The sequence below is a fragment of the Rhinopithecus roxellana genome, chromosome 2, assembly GCF_007565055.1.
Source record: "Rhinopithecus roxellana isolate Shanxi Qingling chromosome 2, ASM756505v1, whole genome shotgun sequence".
In the NCBI taxonomy this organism is placed as follows: Eukaryota; Metazoa; Chordata; class Mammalia; order Primates; family Cercopithecidae; genus Rhinopithecus; species Rhinopithecus roxellana.
In genome coordinates this window covers 74387721-74404032 of record NC_044550.1, presented here as the reverse complement: position 1 = coordinate 74404032, position 16312 = coordinate 74387721, and the positions used below count along the sequence as shown (strand labels likewise).

General features: G+C 37.5%; 1 protein-coding gene across 2 annotated transcripts; it reads left to right on the top strand.

Moving 5' to 3' along the window:
- The first annotated feature begins 225 nt into the window (after positions 1 to 225).
- PCDH18 (protocadherin 18) lies at positions 226 to 13751 on the top strand. Of its 2 annotated transcripts, none has more exons than XM_010359115.2 (4): positions 226 to 3133; positions 3916 to 4001; positions 4094 to 4257; positions 10954 to 13751. In XM_010359115.2, exons 1-4 carry the CDS (start codon positions 647 to 649, stop codon positions 11619 to 11621), a joined length of 3405 nt encoding a protein of 1134 aa, XP_010357417.1. In that variant the 5' UTR covers positions 226 to 646; the 3' UTR covers positions 11622 to 13751. The 2 variants fall into 2 exon arrangements, with proteins under 2 accessions (XP_010357417.1, XP_010357416.1); XM_010359114.2 differs by having other exon boundaries at positions 3913 to 4001.
- Positions 13752 to 16312: the final 2561 nt, after the last annotated feature.

Genomic DNA, 16312 nt, shown 5'->3' with positions numbered 1-16312 from the left:
AGGGAAGGACTGGCTCCCATCTCCTCCCTCAGCCCCCACCAGCCCGTCTCCCCTTCTCTCCTTTGCGCCCCCGCCCCCTCCTTCCTCCTTCTCAGTCTCTTTCTCTCTCCCACCCTCCGCTCGCGCCCTCCCTCCTTGGGTGACTCCATCAGTTTTTGATTTGGAAGCACGCTGATTGGCTGGAAGCGATTCAACACACGCTGGGCAAGAGCTTTGTCTGAGTTGAAGTGAAGTTGTACAGATTTTTAGACTGGAGTCAGCAATCACGGGTGTTTAGTCTGCAGCCGAGCAGCGAAAGGGAGAAAGAATCTCTCAGGAAAGACACACTGCAGACTCCGCCGGCACCCCGCAATAGATGGATTCCGACTACACAAGGGCGAAAACGCGGAGGTGACACTCTTCTGCCTGGAAAGAGGACGAACGACCAAACAAACGCAAGGACTGGACTCCATGCCGAAGGTATCTGGAAGTCGTGACACGGTGTGTATAAAACAAAAGTTTGCGAGCTGTTAATTGCTGTGCTGTGTTATTAAGAGACGCTTTCAAGTTTCAAGTACCAAATGTAGCTTTAAGTTGCCAAAGGAAGTTGAGGGGATTGCTTTGCTGTTTTAACTTGCTCTGTGAGGGAAATCTCATAAACTGACCAATGCACCAAATGAATGCTAAAATGCACTTTAGGTTTGTTTTTGCACTCCTGATAGTATCTTTCAACCGCGATGTACTGGGCAAGAATTTGAAATACAGGATTTATGAGGAACAGAGGGTTGGATCAGTAATTGCAAGACTATCGGAGGATGTGGCTGATGTTTTATTGAAGCTACCTAATCCTTCTACTGTTCGATTTCGAGCCATGCAGAGGGGAAATTCTCCTCTACTTGTAGTAAATGAGGATAATGGGGAAATCAGCATTGGGGCTACAATTGACCGTGAACAACTATGCCAGAAAAACTTGAACTGTTCCATAGAGTTTGATGTGATCACTCTACCCACAGAGCATCTGCAGCTTTTCCATATTGAAGTTGAAGTGCTGGATATTAATGACAATTCTCCTCAGTTTTCAAGATCTCTCATACCTATTGAGATATCTGAGAGTGCGGCAGTTGGGACTCGCATTCCCCTGGACAGTGCATTTGATCCAGATGTTGGGGAAAATTCCCTCCACACATACTCGCTCTCTGCCAATGATTTTTTTAATATTGAGGTTCGGACCAGGACTGATGGAGCCAAGTATGCAGAACTCATTGTGGTCAGAGAGTTAGATCGGGAGCTGAAGTCAAGCTACGAGCTTCAGCTCACTGCCTCAGACATGGGAGTACCTCAGAGATCTGGCTCATCCATACTAAAAATAAGCATTTCAGACTCCAATGACAACAGCCCTGCTTTTGAGCAGCAATCTTATATAATACAACTCTTAGAAAACTCCCCGATCGGCACTTTGCTCTTAGATCTGAATGCCACGGATCCAGATGAGGGCGCTAATGGGAAAATTGTATATTCCTTCAGCAGTCATGTGTCTCCCAAAATTATGGAGACTTTTAAAATTGATTCCGAAAGGGGACATTTGACTCTTTTCAAGCAAGTGGATTATGAAATCACCAAATCCTATGAGATTGATGTTCAGGCTCAAGATTTGGGTCCAAATTCAATCCCAGCCCATTGCAAAATTATCATTAAGGTTGTGGATGTTAATGACAATAAACCTGAAATTAACATCAACCTCATGTCCCCTGGAAAAGAAGAAATATCTTATATTTTTGAAGGGGATCCTATTGATACCTTTGTTGCTTTGGTCGGAGTTCAGGACAAGGATTCTGGGCTGAATGGAGAAATAGTTTGTAAGCTTCATGGACATGGTCACTTTAAACTTCAGAAAACGTATGAAAACAATTATTTAATCTTAACTAATGCCACACTGGATAGAGAAAAGAGATCTGAATATAGTTTGACTGTAATCGCTGAGGACAAGGGGACACCCAGTCTCTCTACAGTGAAACATTTTACAGTTCAAATCAATGATATCAATGACAATCCACCCCACTTCCAGAGAAGCCGATATGAATTTGTAATTTCAGAAAATAACTCGCCGGGGGCATATATCACCACTGTTACAGCCACAGATCCTGATCTTGGAGAAAATGGACAAGTGACATACACCATCTTGGAGAGTTTTATTCTAGGAAGTTCCATAACTACGTATGTAACTATTGACCCATCTAACGGAGCCATCTATGCCCTCAGAATCTTTGATCACGAAGAAGTGAGCCAGATCACTTTTGTGGTAGAAGCAAGAGATGGAGGAAGCCCAAAGCAACTGGTAAGCAATACCACAGTTGTGCTCACCATCATTGATGAAAATGACAACGTTCCTGTGGTTATAGGGCCTGCATTGCGCAATAATACGGCAGAAATCACCATTCCCAAAGGGGCCGAAAGTGGCTTTCATGTCACAAGAATAAGGGCAATTGACAGAGACTCTGGTGTGAATGCTGAACTCAGCTGCGCCATAGTAGCAGGTAATGAGGAGAATATCTTCATAATTGATCCACGATCATGTGACATCCATACCAATGTGAGCATGGATTCTGTTCCCTACACAGAATGGGAGCTGTCAGTTATCATTCAGGACAAAGGCAATCCTCAGCTACATACCAAAGTCCTTCTGAAGTGCATGATCTTTGAATATGCAGAGTCGGTGACAAGTACAGCAATGACTTCAGTAAGCCAGGCATCCTTGGATGTCTCCATGATAATAATTATTTCCTTAGGAGCAATTTGTGCAGTATTGTTGGTTATTATGGTGCTATTTGCAACTAGGTGTAACCGTGAGAAGAAAGACACTAGATCTTATAACTGCAGGGTGGCCGAATCAACTTACCAGCACCACCCAAAAAGGCCATCTCGGCAGATTCACAAAGGGGACATCACATTGGTGCCTACCATAAATGGCACTCTGCCCATCAGATCTCATCACAGATCGTCTCCATCTTCATCGCCTACCTTAGAAAGAGGGCAGATGGGCAGCCGGCAGAGTCACAACAGTCACCAGTCACTCAACAGTTTGGTGACAATCTCATCAAACCACGTGCCAGAGAATTTCTCATTAGAACTCACCCACGCCACTCCTGCTGTTGAGGTAAGATCATATACCACATCAATTCATTGCAATGTTAGGTGTTAGTGTTCAGGAATTGTGTTTACTAGTTCTTAAATGTTTTCAATAATAAGTAACAATACTAATACTGTGCAAATTAAGTAGGATACAAGTTACATTGTGAATATGTAGCAAAGATGCACACTTTAGCATACTGTTTTTAGTTTTCCTTAAGTAATTAGCTTGCATGTAATATGTATAATATTGAAAAATAAATATGAAGCTCACAAAGGAGTATGTAGTTAGAGTCCCCTTACTTCCCAGATTAAAATAATGGGAAGCCAAAAAGTAGAGACTTGCTTTATTTTCAAGGTTATAGTCTTTACTGAACAGAGTAAAAAACTGAGGCCTTCAGACTTCTATTTCAAAGCATGTTATGTTTGTCCAAGTTTGGAAGATTTCCTGACATTTTTAAACTACATGCGTTATAGTGTTGTATTTTACAGTATTTTCCATGTATTTTTACAGATGGTCACTTTATCTGAATTATAAATAAAATAAATCAGTTATTTGAAAGGGAGTCTTCTTTCACAAAGTAAAAGTCAGTTGTATTAGATCATCCAAATCTCTCTGAGATATATTTTATTTATAGTTGGCAGCTAGCTGCATGGTCCACCACAGTCCAGCATTTGCGAATCTTAAATAGAGATAATATGTTCAATTACTTATCTGAAATAGCAAGTAACTGTTTTTCATGCTTAAAGATTGTGAGTATTTGGAGGCTTGTTTCCAGGAATCAGTTCTGTCTATTTGGTTTCCAGCAGGTCTCTCAGCTTCTTTCAATGCTTCACCAGGGGCAATATCAACCAAGACCAAGTTTTCGAGGAAACAAATATTCCAGGAGCTATAGGTATGAATTATTCTTGTGTTACCTATTAAGTCTCAGCATAAATGCTGAAGAGTAAAAACTGTAATTTTTTTTTTTCTGATTTATCTTTCCAGATATGCCCTTCAAGACATGGACAAATTTAGCTTGAAAGACAGTGGCCGTGGTGACAGTGAGGCAGGAGACAGTGATTATGATTTGGGGCGAGATTCTCCAATAGATAGGCTGCTGGGTGAAGGATTCAGCGACCTGTTTCTCACAGATGGAAGAATTCCAGCAGGTAAGAGGGTAGTGATAGATAAATCTTTATTTTCAGGTCTACCGTGACACCAGTAAAATGAAAAATTTCTCTCATGCTTATATTTCTTCTTTATTTGTCCTTTGCACTGAAGTATTTATGTTTTATAGTATGTTCATCACTGTTTAGTAATGAACGGAAATTGAAACATTTTAATACTATTTTCTTAAATTTCATTAAGCAGCTGAAAGAGAAAGAGTAAGCATGACAGCTTCATAGGACAAGAAGAAAGGGGTGGGGAAAAAAAATAAAAAAAACCACTTCCCTCTTCTTTCCACCTCATCCGATACAGCCATAGAACATGGTTGTGCAACTCTTTGCAAAATTATTGGGTGGTGGTTTTTATTCAGTTAAACTGTTTTGGCGCTGAGTGGTGAACTGGACTGTAATTTGGAGGATGCATTTCCTGTGATGGGCACCAACTCACAAAATCAGAGACTAAAATACGCTAGAAATTGTACACTTCAAGCATTAAAAATAGGAGAAGGAATGCATCTTTGTAGGTGGTAAGCACAGAATATTTTTGCCAACATTTCATTTTGCTATAGTAGAAGAGAAACAAGGACCCAAGAGTGGAATTTTTAAGTACACAGCTAGATAGAAAAGATGCTATTAAGTTTCGAACCACATTTTCCTTGCAGTTTCTTCCCTCTAATTCTGCAATAGAAACTCTCTGAGCTGAGTAAATACTGATTATATTATCCTAGCAGCACCACTACTAAAGACTTCAATATTAAATCAACCTTAAGAATACATACGTGTGTTCCTTTGGCTACCTATATTTCCAAGTTTCACTGAATGTGGATCAATGACTGCCATTTGATATATGAAAGACAGAACAATACAATATCACCCATCTTAGTTCCATTGCACCTCTATTTTTAAACACAGATAAGTAAGAGAGTTTAGGAAATAAACATGAGGGAGCCTCAGACGGCTACAGGAATTCAAGAAAATCAATCTAGCTAACATTCCATATCTGCAGGTTCCACATCCATAGATTCAACTAATTGTTAATCAAAAGTATTTGGATTAAACAATAAAAAATATTAAAACAACAATTAAAAAACAAATAAAAAACAATACAGTGCAACGGTTATTTATATAGCATTTACATATATTAGGTATTTTTAGTAACCTAGAGAAGATTTAGATACCCAATTTTGGTATCTACAGGGGGCCTGGACCATCCCCTTTGGATACCGAAGGACCACTGTGAATAGAAACTCGAGCACTCATAAGTGAAGTAGTGATGGCAGTAGCCAGAGGGGTATTAATATTAGGAATAGTAGTAGCAATAGTAGTTACCAACTATGCCCCCAGGTTTACTCCAGGCCCATGCAGAGTTCGATACCTGCACTGCCTCTTCTAAGGCTTTGCCAGGAATTAGTGGTAGTGACAGTAGTAACAGGCTTCTATTTTTTGTTGTTGTTGTTGTTATTGTTAAGATTTGGAAACTGAAACTTATAAAGGTTAGAAAATGCATCTCAAATCAGGCAGTATGTATATTGGAGAGTGAGATTTGGAACAACCCCCACACTCTTAAACACTAATTAATCAAGTATGTGAAGTAACAGGTTTTTGCTGTTGTAGCAACTGTTTTTAAATAGAGTGTCCTAATATTCTTATGTTCTAGAGATGACATACCCCGTAACTATTAAATGTTGATTATCTACTTCTGTTATTACAGTAATAGATACTATAATACATCTCACAGGATGAATGTATAGGGGGAAATTCTAGAGACAATAAGGCATGCAGTTACCTGAGAGCCTGTTTGCACAATCATGGTGTCCGGTTTTTGTTGCTGTTTTTAATGCATAGACTTTCTTGGCCAATTTGAAGAGAAATCTCTGAAAATTTAGTGGAATATATTTAGAATCAGACACGTTGCTCAAAGAGAATCAGTTTCATTATTCTTACTTGTGCAATAAAGGAGTTGGCTAACCTACAATTTTGTGAACCTGACAGAACCCTAATTTTGAGTATTAATCCTTGATTTTAAATAATGTAATTTCATTTCATTAAACAGAAAAGTAACATAGTGGGCATGACATCAATATTGTATTATATATTTTTAGATTTGTATGATGTTTATTCATTGAAATTTAAATTTATCAGCATAGTTAACTGAATAGCTGCTCTAATTACATAACCTTGGTGTTTTCGGGACTAAATGATCCTAAAGTCCCTTTTAATTCTGAAATTGTATAAATCTAATGGCTAATTATAAGTTTTTTCTTTAGGTCAAAGTTATTTTACTTTTTCTTATATTTTCTAAGTTGCCACCTCCACGTAAGTTTGTGGCAAGAAAGTTTTCCAGCACTTGGAGTAAATAATAATAATAATAATTGCAATAATAATGATATATGTTAAGGAATAATGACATTGGGGAAACAATAGGTAGACATAAACTGTAGAAAACAGTGAATTGTGTTTAGTGAGTGACGTTAAGCTCCATCAGTATCACATTTCTTTTCAAAATTAGGAGTTCACCTTTATATCATCATTAATAATTCCTCTTATTATGAGATAATTTAAAAAAAATCTCATATTTGCACAACACATTTAACTGTGGGTGTGGTTGGAGAGTTATTTTGCTCTTGCGTAACATTGTATTACAACAAAATATATTATAGTAGATACATTTCTGCCTTACTAGGTACCTGCCTCCATCTGAGGTGTGGTCAAAGCTATCCTGGAGGCATAGAGCACCAGGAGGTCACCAGTGGGCCACAAAATATATTCATGTTTGACTACTGTAGATTCCAATACGTGTACCGAGTATCTATACAAAGATAGCTACCCCTTATTTATATAATTTTGATGATACATATTCCAGTTTATTATTTAACCTGGCAACTTCTGGAGGCACATTAGGGCACATTAGGGAGGCAAAAAACCTGTGCTTGGTAAAATTATATTCCCAGGAAATATTCCAAGTAGAGAAAAATTTAAGTCCACATCTGAATGTCATTAAAAGAGATCAGCACAGTTTCCAAAGCACTTACATTTCTAAGACTAAAGTGTCTTGGTCTAACTGTTTTTCTGTCTTAGACTTTGAACAAATACAGATTATGTTATGTTGCATTGCCTGCTAACAGGGTCATTTCTGGTCATTCATGCTATTAATTCCCACACAAATATCCTGCATTTTGAGCAGTTAAATCGGTATGCATTTTTTGTCTGTTGACTCATGTTTGCCAACATACTTTCTTACTCATTCAACTTTGAACTGTAACACTAAGCATATGCTTGCAAAAATCCCCATTTTCCATTGCATTCACTTCACCAAGATGATTCATATAGCCGTTTGATTTTGTTTCTTGTGAAACTCATTTTTCTTGATTGAGTCCAATCCACTTTTCATCAGTCTGTCATCTCTGATTACTTACTTTCAATATTCTTTTAAAATTCTATGTTCTCTCCTTTCTCATGGCAGGTATCCACGAAAGCCCATCCGTTCTGGCCTTTCTTCCATGACTAGTTTAGTGTATCAGTGTGCAAACTGATATTCACTCTCTAGTAGTTCCTCCCTTTGTCAAATCTTTCTTTCATACAGCTTGAACAACATTATGAGAACATTTTAATCTACATTTTTTGGCTCAAAATCAATACTTAACTCGTTGCCCAGCAACACTGAACTAAATAAACTATTTATCTTGGCATTCAAAGGGCAATGGGATCCTCTCTTAACTTATTAACTCTCCTATGTTGCCATCTTTGTATCTTTTGTTATAGCTGGAAGCATCTCCTCACTTAACACACCGATGCTTTGCTCATGGTATCCTTCCTACCTGAAAAATTGGCTTCTCGTCACTTTGTGTAACTGACTCCTATTCATCTTTCAAAGTTTGTTGTAGGTGGCTCTTTCTTTAACTATTTCAGCTTCACCTCCACTTTTTTTTCCTTTCTTGACAGGCCCTTAGCATCATCTAATTTGACACTTTACTTGTGCTTATGACCCCATTTGCTACACTTTACTTATATCTATATATTTTTAAAACTTTTGAGGGCAGGGTGCTATTGTTGCACTTCACATGTAGCAGACTCCTAATGGATAACTGATTGATCACCTGATTACTAATGGCTTGATAGAAGCAAGGCATACGTATTTCTTATATATCTGCTTTCTGCCCCACCAATAAGGTGCAGTGCAGTGACAAAATCCACAGTCTTCTAGTGGTAAAGAAGATGCTCTCCTTTCACCATGTTCCCCCTCCCCAGAGGACACTTAACTACCTAGCAGAGCTTTCAAGGAGCAACAGAAAGATTAGCCACTTGGACCACTTGTCAACAAGCCCTGATCACTGGGATATAGTATGGAACATTTGTGGCACTAAATTACTTACAGATTGAGAATGTGTTCAGTCAAGTCCCTGGGGACAAGGTTGACAATATCAATGAAGTTGCAAGAATGCCCTCTTCTGCACCATTACTCTTCTCTTTCTCTTATTTGTTTTGTCATCCTTCCCTCCATTAGTGTTTCCTCATCGATTTGTCTTATTATTTTTCATTTTTAAGTTAATTTATTATTTTATAATTAAAGCTCCACTTATTTATTGGGATGAAGTTGCAAATAACATTCACTGTTTAAAAATTTATATGACCAAACTTATTTTTGAGCATGAACTTTCAGATTGCATTAGTTACCTAGAATGTATTTTTGCACTGTATTGTTGGTTTTATGTGTATTATATTTAGGTCTTTAGAAAACTAGGTCACTTTTAGTATTCTTAGAAGCCTATGAATCATTTCCCTCCAATCATTAAGCATTAAAATAAAGTGAATCAAACAACTAAGCCCTTCCCAAGCCTAAAACTACTGAGTTAAAGGATAGAAAATAAATGAAGAGGTGTCAGCAGGTCTGTTCTTCTTCCTTCTAACAGGATATGAGTAAGACAATAGAGACAGGTCTAAGTTCCATTTTCAGAGACCTGGGGAATTAAGAAGGCAAAAAAATCATTACCACTATGATTGTTATTTCACTGCTGAGAAAACCTCATTGCTATTAAATCATTCCAATGACTTTCAACCCGTTTCGTTTTGTCCACATCAAATTAAAAAAAAAAAAAAAGTTGGTAAATATTTCCAAGTAGTAATAATGCATGAAGTCAGGAAATCTAGACAAGATAGCACAATTTTTCTTCATGCTTACCCTCTTTCTCTTTCCCCACCTTGATTCACATGGAATTGATGTTCACACTTTTCTCCACTTTTTTTCTGCTTCATTGTATTTCTAGATTTCTTAGTGATTCAGCTTTTTTCTCACAATACTTGATCTCATTTTGATCCTCAAATTATCCCCTTTTTCATTAAAACTTGAGGTCCATATTTGGGACTCTTGCAGTTTAAGAACAGAATTATCTCAAAGATTCAAGCAGAGAAAAGCAGCAATTTCGACCCCTTCATCAAAGACCATTACTTCTTCGTCTTCTTTTTTTTTTTTTTTTTTCCAGAAAGTCAACATTATTTTCCTCATGTTTTATTTAGAAAACATGTAGTGAATACCTACTGTATGCAGGCAGTTTACCAGTTGCTAGTGATACCACAGTAACTGCAATAGACAACTTCTTTCCTCTAACAAGGGAACGGGCATCCTTCAAGAATCACCGTTTTAGCAATAATTTGGGAAGAATAGGAATCTTCCTAAAATAGATGGATCTACAAAATTAGCTCTTAATATATAAGTATAGCTAATAACAACCTAATGTTATTTTAAATCTAAGAGAATTATTTTGCATTTTCTGCATTCTGCTGTTGCTCTAAAATGAAATCACAATACTGAAGAGACTTATTTCTCACTGAAATAAGTCAATGGTTTGTAAAGTATAGTTTCCATCTTTTCATTTCCTTGTCACGTAGCTTAGTTATTGTATTTGCCAAGTATACAGGGTTTTTTTCCTCTTTATTTTCCTGCTTTTCTCATATCATCTATTTTTTTTCCTATGAGTGTGGCCTCTCATATTCCAATAGAGCATTATAACATCTGTAAGAACTAAAGATTGAATTTTTCATATTCTTCATCTTTTGATGACATTTTTGTATATTTGAATATCAATGTATTTTGAATTTTTAAAAGAAAACTTCTTAACAGGGTAATTGCAGATGATCACCCAGTAGCTCAGGATACTTTTCATTACTGTTTTAAGTACTAAGTCAATAAATAATTTGTAATATCTTTAAGAGAGATTAATAAGCATGATTATAGCTTATTATATTCTCATTGCTTCCATTAAAACTAAAGTAATAATGAGAAAGTTACACAAAGGTATGTATTATACAAGAATTATATGGGTGGCATTCTAAAGTTATAGGTTTCACCTTACAAGTCTGTTCTTCAGAATTTATGATCAGTACTTATTTCATCACTCACACCTAGTTCTTCCCACATATACATTATCAACCCGTCTTCTCATTATTCGAGTAGCAGAATGTTCTTATTTGACCAATAAGGAAAAAAACACACCAGAAGATAACACTTATGGAGGTCTATAAAACTAGTGTTCAAATTAAAGCCGTAATTGTAGTCCAGTTTATGTGTATAATAATAGGTTGGCATCATGGCAATAGTTTAAAACTGTCTCATTCTATTTTTTATTATAACATTACATTTTTGCATTATTTTGAATCATGCTAAGTATAATAATGAAACCCCATTGTTTTTCTTGAGTGCAGCTATGAGGCTCTGCACGGAGGAGTGCAGGGTTCTGGGACACTCTGACCAGTGCTGGATGCCACCACTGCCCTCACCATCTTCCGATTACAGGAGTAACATGTTCATTCCAGGGGAAGAATTCCCAACACAACCCCAGCAGCAGCATCCACATCAGAGTCTTGAGGATGACACTCAGCCTGCAGATTCCGGTGAAAAGAAGAAGAGTTTTTCCACCTTTGGAAAGGACTCCCCAAACGATGAGGACACTGGGGATACTAGCACATCATCTCTGCTCTCGGAAATGAGCAGTGTGTTCCAGCGTCTCTTACCCTCTTCCCTGGACACCTATTCTGAATGCAGTGAGGTGGATCGGTCCAACTCCCTGGAACGCAGGAAGGGTCCCTTGCCAGCCAAAACTATGGGTTACCCACAGGGAGTAGCGGCATGGGCAGCCAGTACACATTTTCAAAATCCCACCAACAACTGTGGGCCACCACTTGGAACTCACTCCAGTGTGCAGCCTTCTTCAAAATGGCTGCCGGCCATGGAGGAGATCCCTGAAAATTATGAAGAAGATGATTTTGACAATGTGCTCAACCACCTCAATGATGGGAAACACGAACTCATGGATGCCAGTGAACTGGTGGCAGAGATTAACAAACTGCTTCAAGATGTCCGCCAGAGCTAGGAGATTTTAGTGAAGCATTTTTGTTTCCATGTTTATGGAAATAGGGAACAACAACAACAACAACAACAACAAAAACCCGAAAGAACTGGCATTGCCAAATAGTTGCATTTATCATAAATGTGTCTGTGTATATTGAATATTAAATACTGTATTTTCGTATGTACACAATGCAAGTGTGATTATTTTAATCTGTATTTTAAAAATACATTTGTACCTTATATTTATGTGTAATTTAACAAACAAATTTTATTTTTTTACTCCCATGACAGACATGTTTTTCTTAATCATGTAGAAACTAGCCACTGTTCAAATCTGATATACTATTGAACCACAAAGTGTAAAGGCACTGCTCTGCTTAGATTAGTTTTGTTGGGGAAGAATTATTATGTTGTGTGAACAACCCCACTAAAGCATTATACAATTCTTAATTCCATTAAGTGATCCCACTTTTTTTCGATAACTTTTTAGAAATTAAGAATCATTAAAATTGTTAGGATATTTTATTGTTATTTTCGCTACTTTCTACTAGCCCCAATAGTTGAACTCTTACAGCAAAATCGAAACATAAAGTGAAAGTTTATTTCAGGACTGAGAAATATCTTGAAGGTTATTTATTAGATGGCTATCTCAAATGAACTTTTTATAGACAACGATGAAAACAGAACTAAAGTTAATGTTTCCTGACTCCCAGGCCCCTACTATTCCAGGCCATCACACTGGCCTGTTTCTGAGAATATTTCTCTCATAATATTATTATCTACTTATAATTAGGGTAAACTATAAATTTTATTCTATCCTTGTAGTATGAAACATGCGCCAAGGAAATGGAATCTGTCCTTTAAATGGATAACAGTATGTATTCTAATGGCATAAAATATTACTGGATAAAAACAGTTATGTCAGTGTCTCCCCTAGGATAGTAAATATAATTGACTTATTCTGAACCCATTCTATTTTGAATCTTCCCCCTTTCCTCTCACAATACTTGAACATTTTAACCTTTTGGAATGTTGTCTTTTTTTTGTTATAACTATTCATTTTTAGCTTTTGTCTCCAGTGCATGATCTCATATTTTTGCTTTTATTTTTAGTATAAGAACATTTATGAAATCACATTTTTGTTACTGCAATTGTTTTATTTGTTGTGTGGCAAATGAGAAATCCTTTATTTATTGTGCTGTGATCTCTCTGTGTGGAATGCCTTGGTAAGAGAGATGCTTATTATGACTATTATCATTTCTGACCAAGCTTCTATTAATGTTATTTCTAATAATACACTATCTTGATTGTACTCTCCAGAAAATTTTACTGTCAGTGAAAATAAAAGAAAAATTAAAGTAAAGCTAAGGAACTGTCTATAAGTCAGAGTCCTGTTCTTACATATTTGTTCAAAAGCTTGGCATGCAGCATGCCCTTCCTGAGAGGGTGATCCAGTGTTGAGTTTCAAATAATAAACATGCAGCATTCAGTTGGCTGGGCAAACAAGAAAAACACAATTCAAAAGGAATGAGTTTGAGACTTGTAATGGGAATGAAAGTAGTAAGCCATATTCCAGTTAAATAAGTTAAATGCATTTGGGGAATAAAGATAAAAGAGTAAGCAAGCAACAACTGCTTGAATATTTTTCAAATTACAAAATAAATAAATAAATAAATAAATAAATAACTTTCTCAGGATATTTTGTATTAAATTGTGCAGGATAGAAAGGTATCCTTACAATGATTCCAGGAGGCAAGAATATTATCCTCCCTGGCTTGGTAGTCGGAAATTGAAACACTGGGAAAGTTAACTGAAAAGTGACTAAAATTCAGATATTTGAATTCTCAAATAAGTACCACATTAAACAGAATATATTACCTCTTTCAACAGGTACGTTTTCCTTTATAGGAGGGATTGCAATTACAAGTGGAATTTCAGTTTATTTTTCGTAGATTACACACAAAACGCTAACCATATTTAAATACATTCTGCCTTTCAACTTCACTTCCTTTCAGTATATATTACCATTAAGAAAAAGACTTTTATATCCTCACTGTTCTTAATTTAAAGCACCAGCAGTAATATGGTAAGCTATGTTGAAAATCGCTATTTTGAATCATGTGAAATAAATAAAATGCAATATTTCATTCAATATAAAATTTTTGTACATTGTCCATATTCCAAGAATTTCATGTCTCAAATTCCCTTGCTTCTCCAGTCATCTCCTTTCATTATTGCTCACCATGTCCACAGATTGAGAGAATAAAAGTGCAAGATTTCAGCTTTTTGCTTCTGTTCCTTTCACCAAATAATATCCTTTCAGTGAAAACTGCGATGTCTGATGCTATCATAGCAACCTAATCTCTCATCAAGGTTATATCACCTCTTTTTTGATAGCCTACCCTTCCTCAGATTGAAACAACAAAAACATTCTTTCTTAAACATTCTTTCCTCCATTTATTATTTTTAATCTCTTTAGCTCCACTGGATTATTTGAAATGTTCTTCAATGATAATCACATATTAAGGAAATTATCTTCCAAAAATGTAACTCAAAACTGAATCTACTGCTTAACAAATCCTCCTTAAATGTTTGTTTATAAAATGATGAGAATTAGCTTTCTTCAAATTCTTACAAGTTATAAACATTGTTATTCATTGCTCATTGATTTACTTATTGATCTTAGTAGATGGGGCTTATAACATTGTTAATCATTTAAATTATTGCTCCTCCTGTCTCAAATATTTAAATTTGCTACTTACTGGTAGATAACTATTAAGGTAAAGATGAGTGAGTTATTAAGTTATTGTCTTATTGAAGTCACTGAAGAAGTCACATTTATGAAAATCAGCTTAGTTTCCTTGTTTCATTCTTTTGATACTGATGGTAAGAAAATATTCAAAGATGAACTTGAAATATTGACACATTAAAATTTAAAGAATTGTAGATTTATTTTAAAAATAAGCAATATTATACTGGATTACTTGTACGAGTGAAAAATGCATTGTCTGACATGGCAGCTTTCAGTATGGCAGAAACTAATAGAACTGTCCCAAGACTGTCTTACATGTTTTGATATTTCTGCTCCATTTCAGTATATCTGGATAATGCATCATCACAAGAATGAAACAATAAAACTAAGCTGATTTTCATAAATGTGACTTCTTCAGTGACTTCAAAACTTAAGGATATACTGAACCTGAATAAGCAATACATAGTGCTGTATAAAAATTAAAATTTGGGGCCGGGCGCGGTGGCTCACGCCTGTAATCCCAGCACTTTGGGAGGCCGAGGCGGTCGGATCACAAGGTCAGGAGATCGAGACCACGGTGAAACCCCGTCCCTACTAAAAATACAAAAAATTAGCCGGGCGCGGTGGCGGGTGCCTGTAGTCCCAGCTACTCAGGAGGCTGAGGCAGGAGAATGGCGTGAACCCGGGAGGCGGAGCTTGGAGTGAGCCGAGATCGCGCCACTCACTCCAGCCTGGGCGACAGAGCGAGACTCCGTCTCAAAAAAAAAAAAAAAAAAAAAAAAAAAAAAAAAAAAATTAAAATTTGGGCCAGGCGTGGTGGCTCACACCTGTAATCCCAGTGCTTTGAGAGGCTGAGGTGGGTAGTCAGGAGTTTGAGACCAGCCTGGCCAATACGGTGAAACCCCGTTTCTACTAAAAGTACAAAAGTTAGCTGGGCATGGTGGTGCACACCTGTAGCCCCAGCTACTTGAGAGGCTGAGGCAGAAGAATCACTTGAACCCAGGAGGCAGAGGTTGCAGCGAGTCGAGATTGCGCCACTGCACTACAGCCTGGGCGACTGAGCGAGACTGTCTCAAAAAATAAATAAATAAAAATAAAAATAAAAATAAATTAGCCAGGTGAGGTGGTGTGTGCCTGTAGTCCCAGTACTTGGGAGGCTGAGGCAGAAGAATCACTTGAACCCAGGAGGCAGAGGTTGCAGTGAGTCGAGATTGCGCCACTACACTCCAGCCTGGGCGACTGAGTGAGACTGTCTCAAAATAAATAAATAAATAAAAATAAAAATAAATTAGCCAGGTGAAGTGGTGTGTGCCTGTAGTTCCAGCTACTTGGGAGGCTGAGGCAGGAGAATCACTTGAACCCGGGAGGCAGAGGTTGCAGTGAGCCGAGATCGAGCCACTGCACTCCAGCCTGGGCGACACAGCAAGACTGTCTCAAAAAAAAAAAAAAAAAAAAGGAAAAACCACAGGCAGATCACCTGAGGTTGGGAGTTTGAAACCAGCCTGGCCAACATGGTGAAACTCCATCTCCACTAAAAATACAAAACCTAGCCCGGCATGGTGGCACGTGCCTGTAATCCCAGCTACTTGGGAGGCTGAGGCAGGAGAGTCACTTGAACCTGGGGGGTGGAGGTTGCAGTGAACTGAGATTGTAGCACTTCACTCCAGCCTGGGCTACAGAGTAAGACTCCATCTCAAAAATAAATAAGTAAATAAATAAAATCCAACCATATGAGGCTGGGCACGGTGGCTCACACCTGTAATCCCAGCACTTTGGGAGGCCAAGACAGGCAGATCATCTGAGGTCAGGAGTTCAAGACCAGCCTGGCCAACATGGCGAAACCAAGTCTCCACTAAAAAATGCAAAAATTAGCCGGGCGTGGTGATGCACGCCTGTAATCCCAGCTACCCGGTAGGCTGAGACAGGGATAATCGCTTGAACCTGAGAGGTGGAGGTTGCAG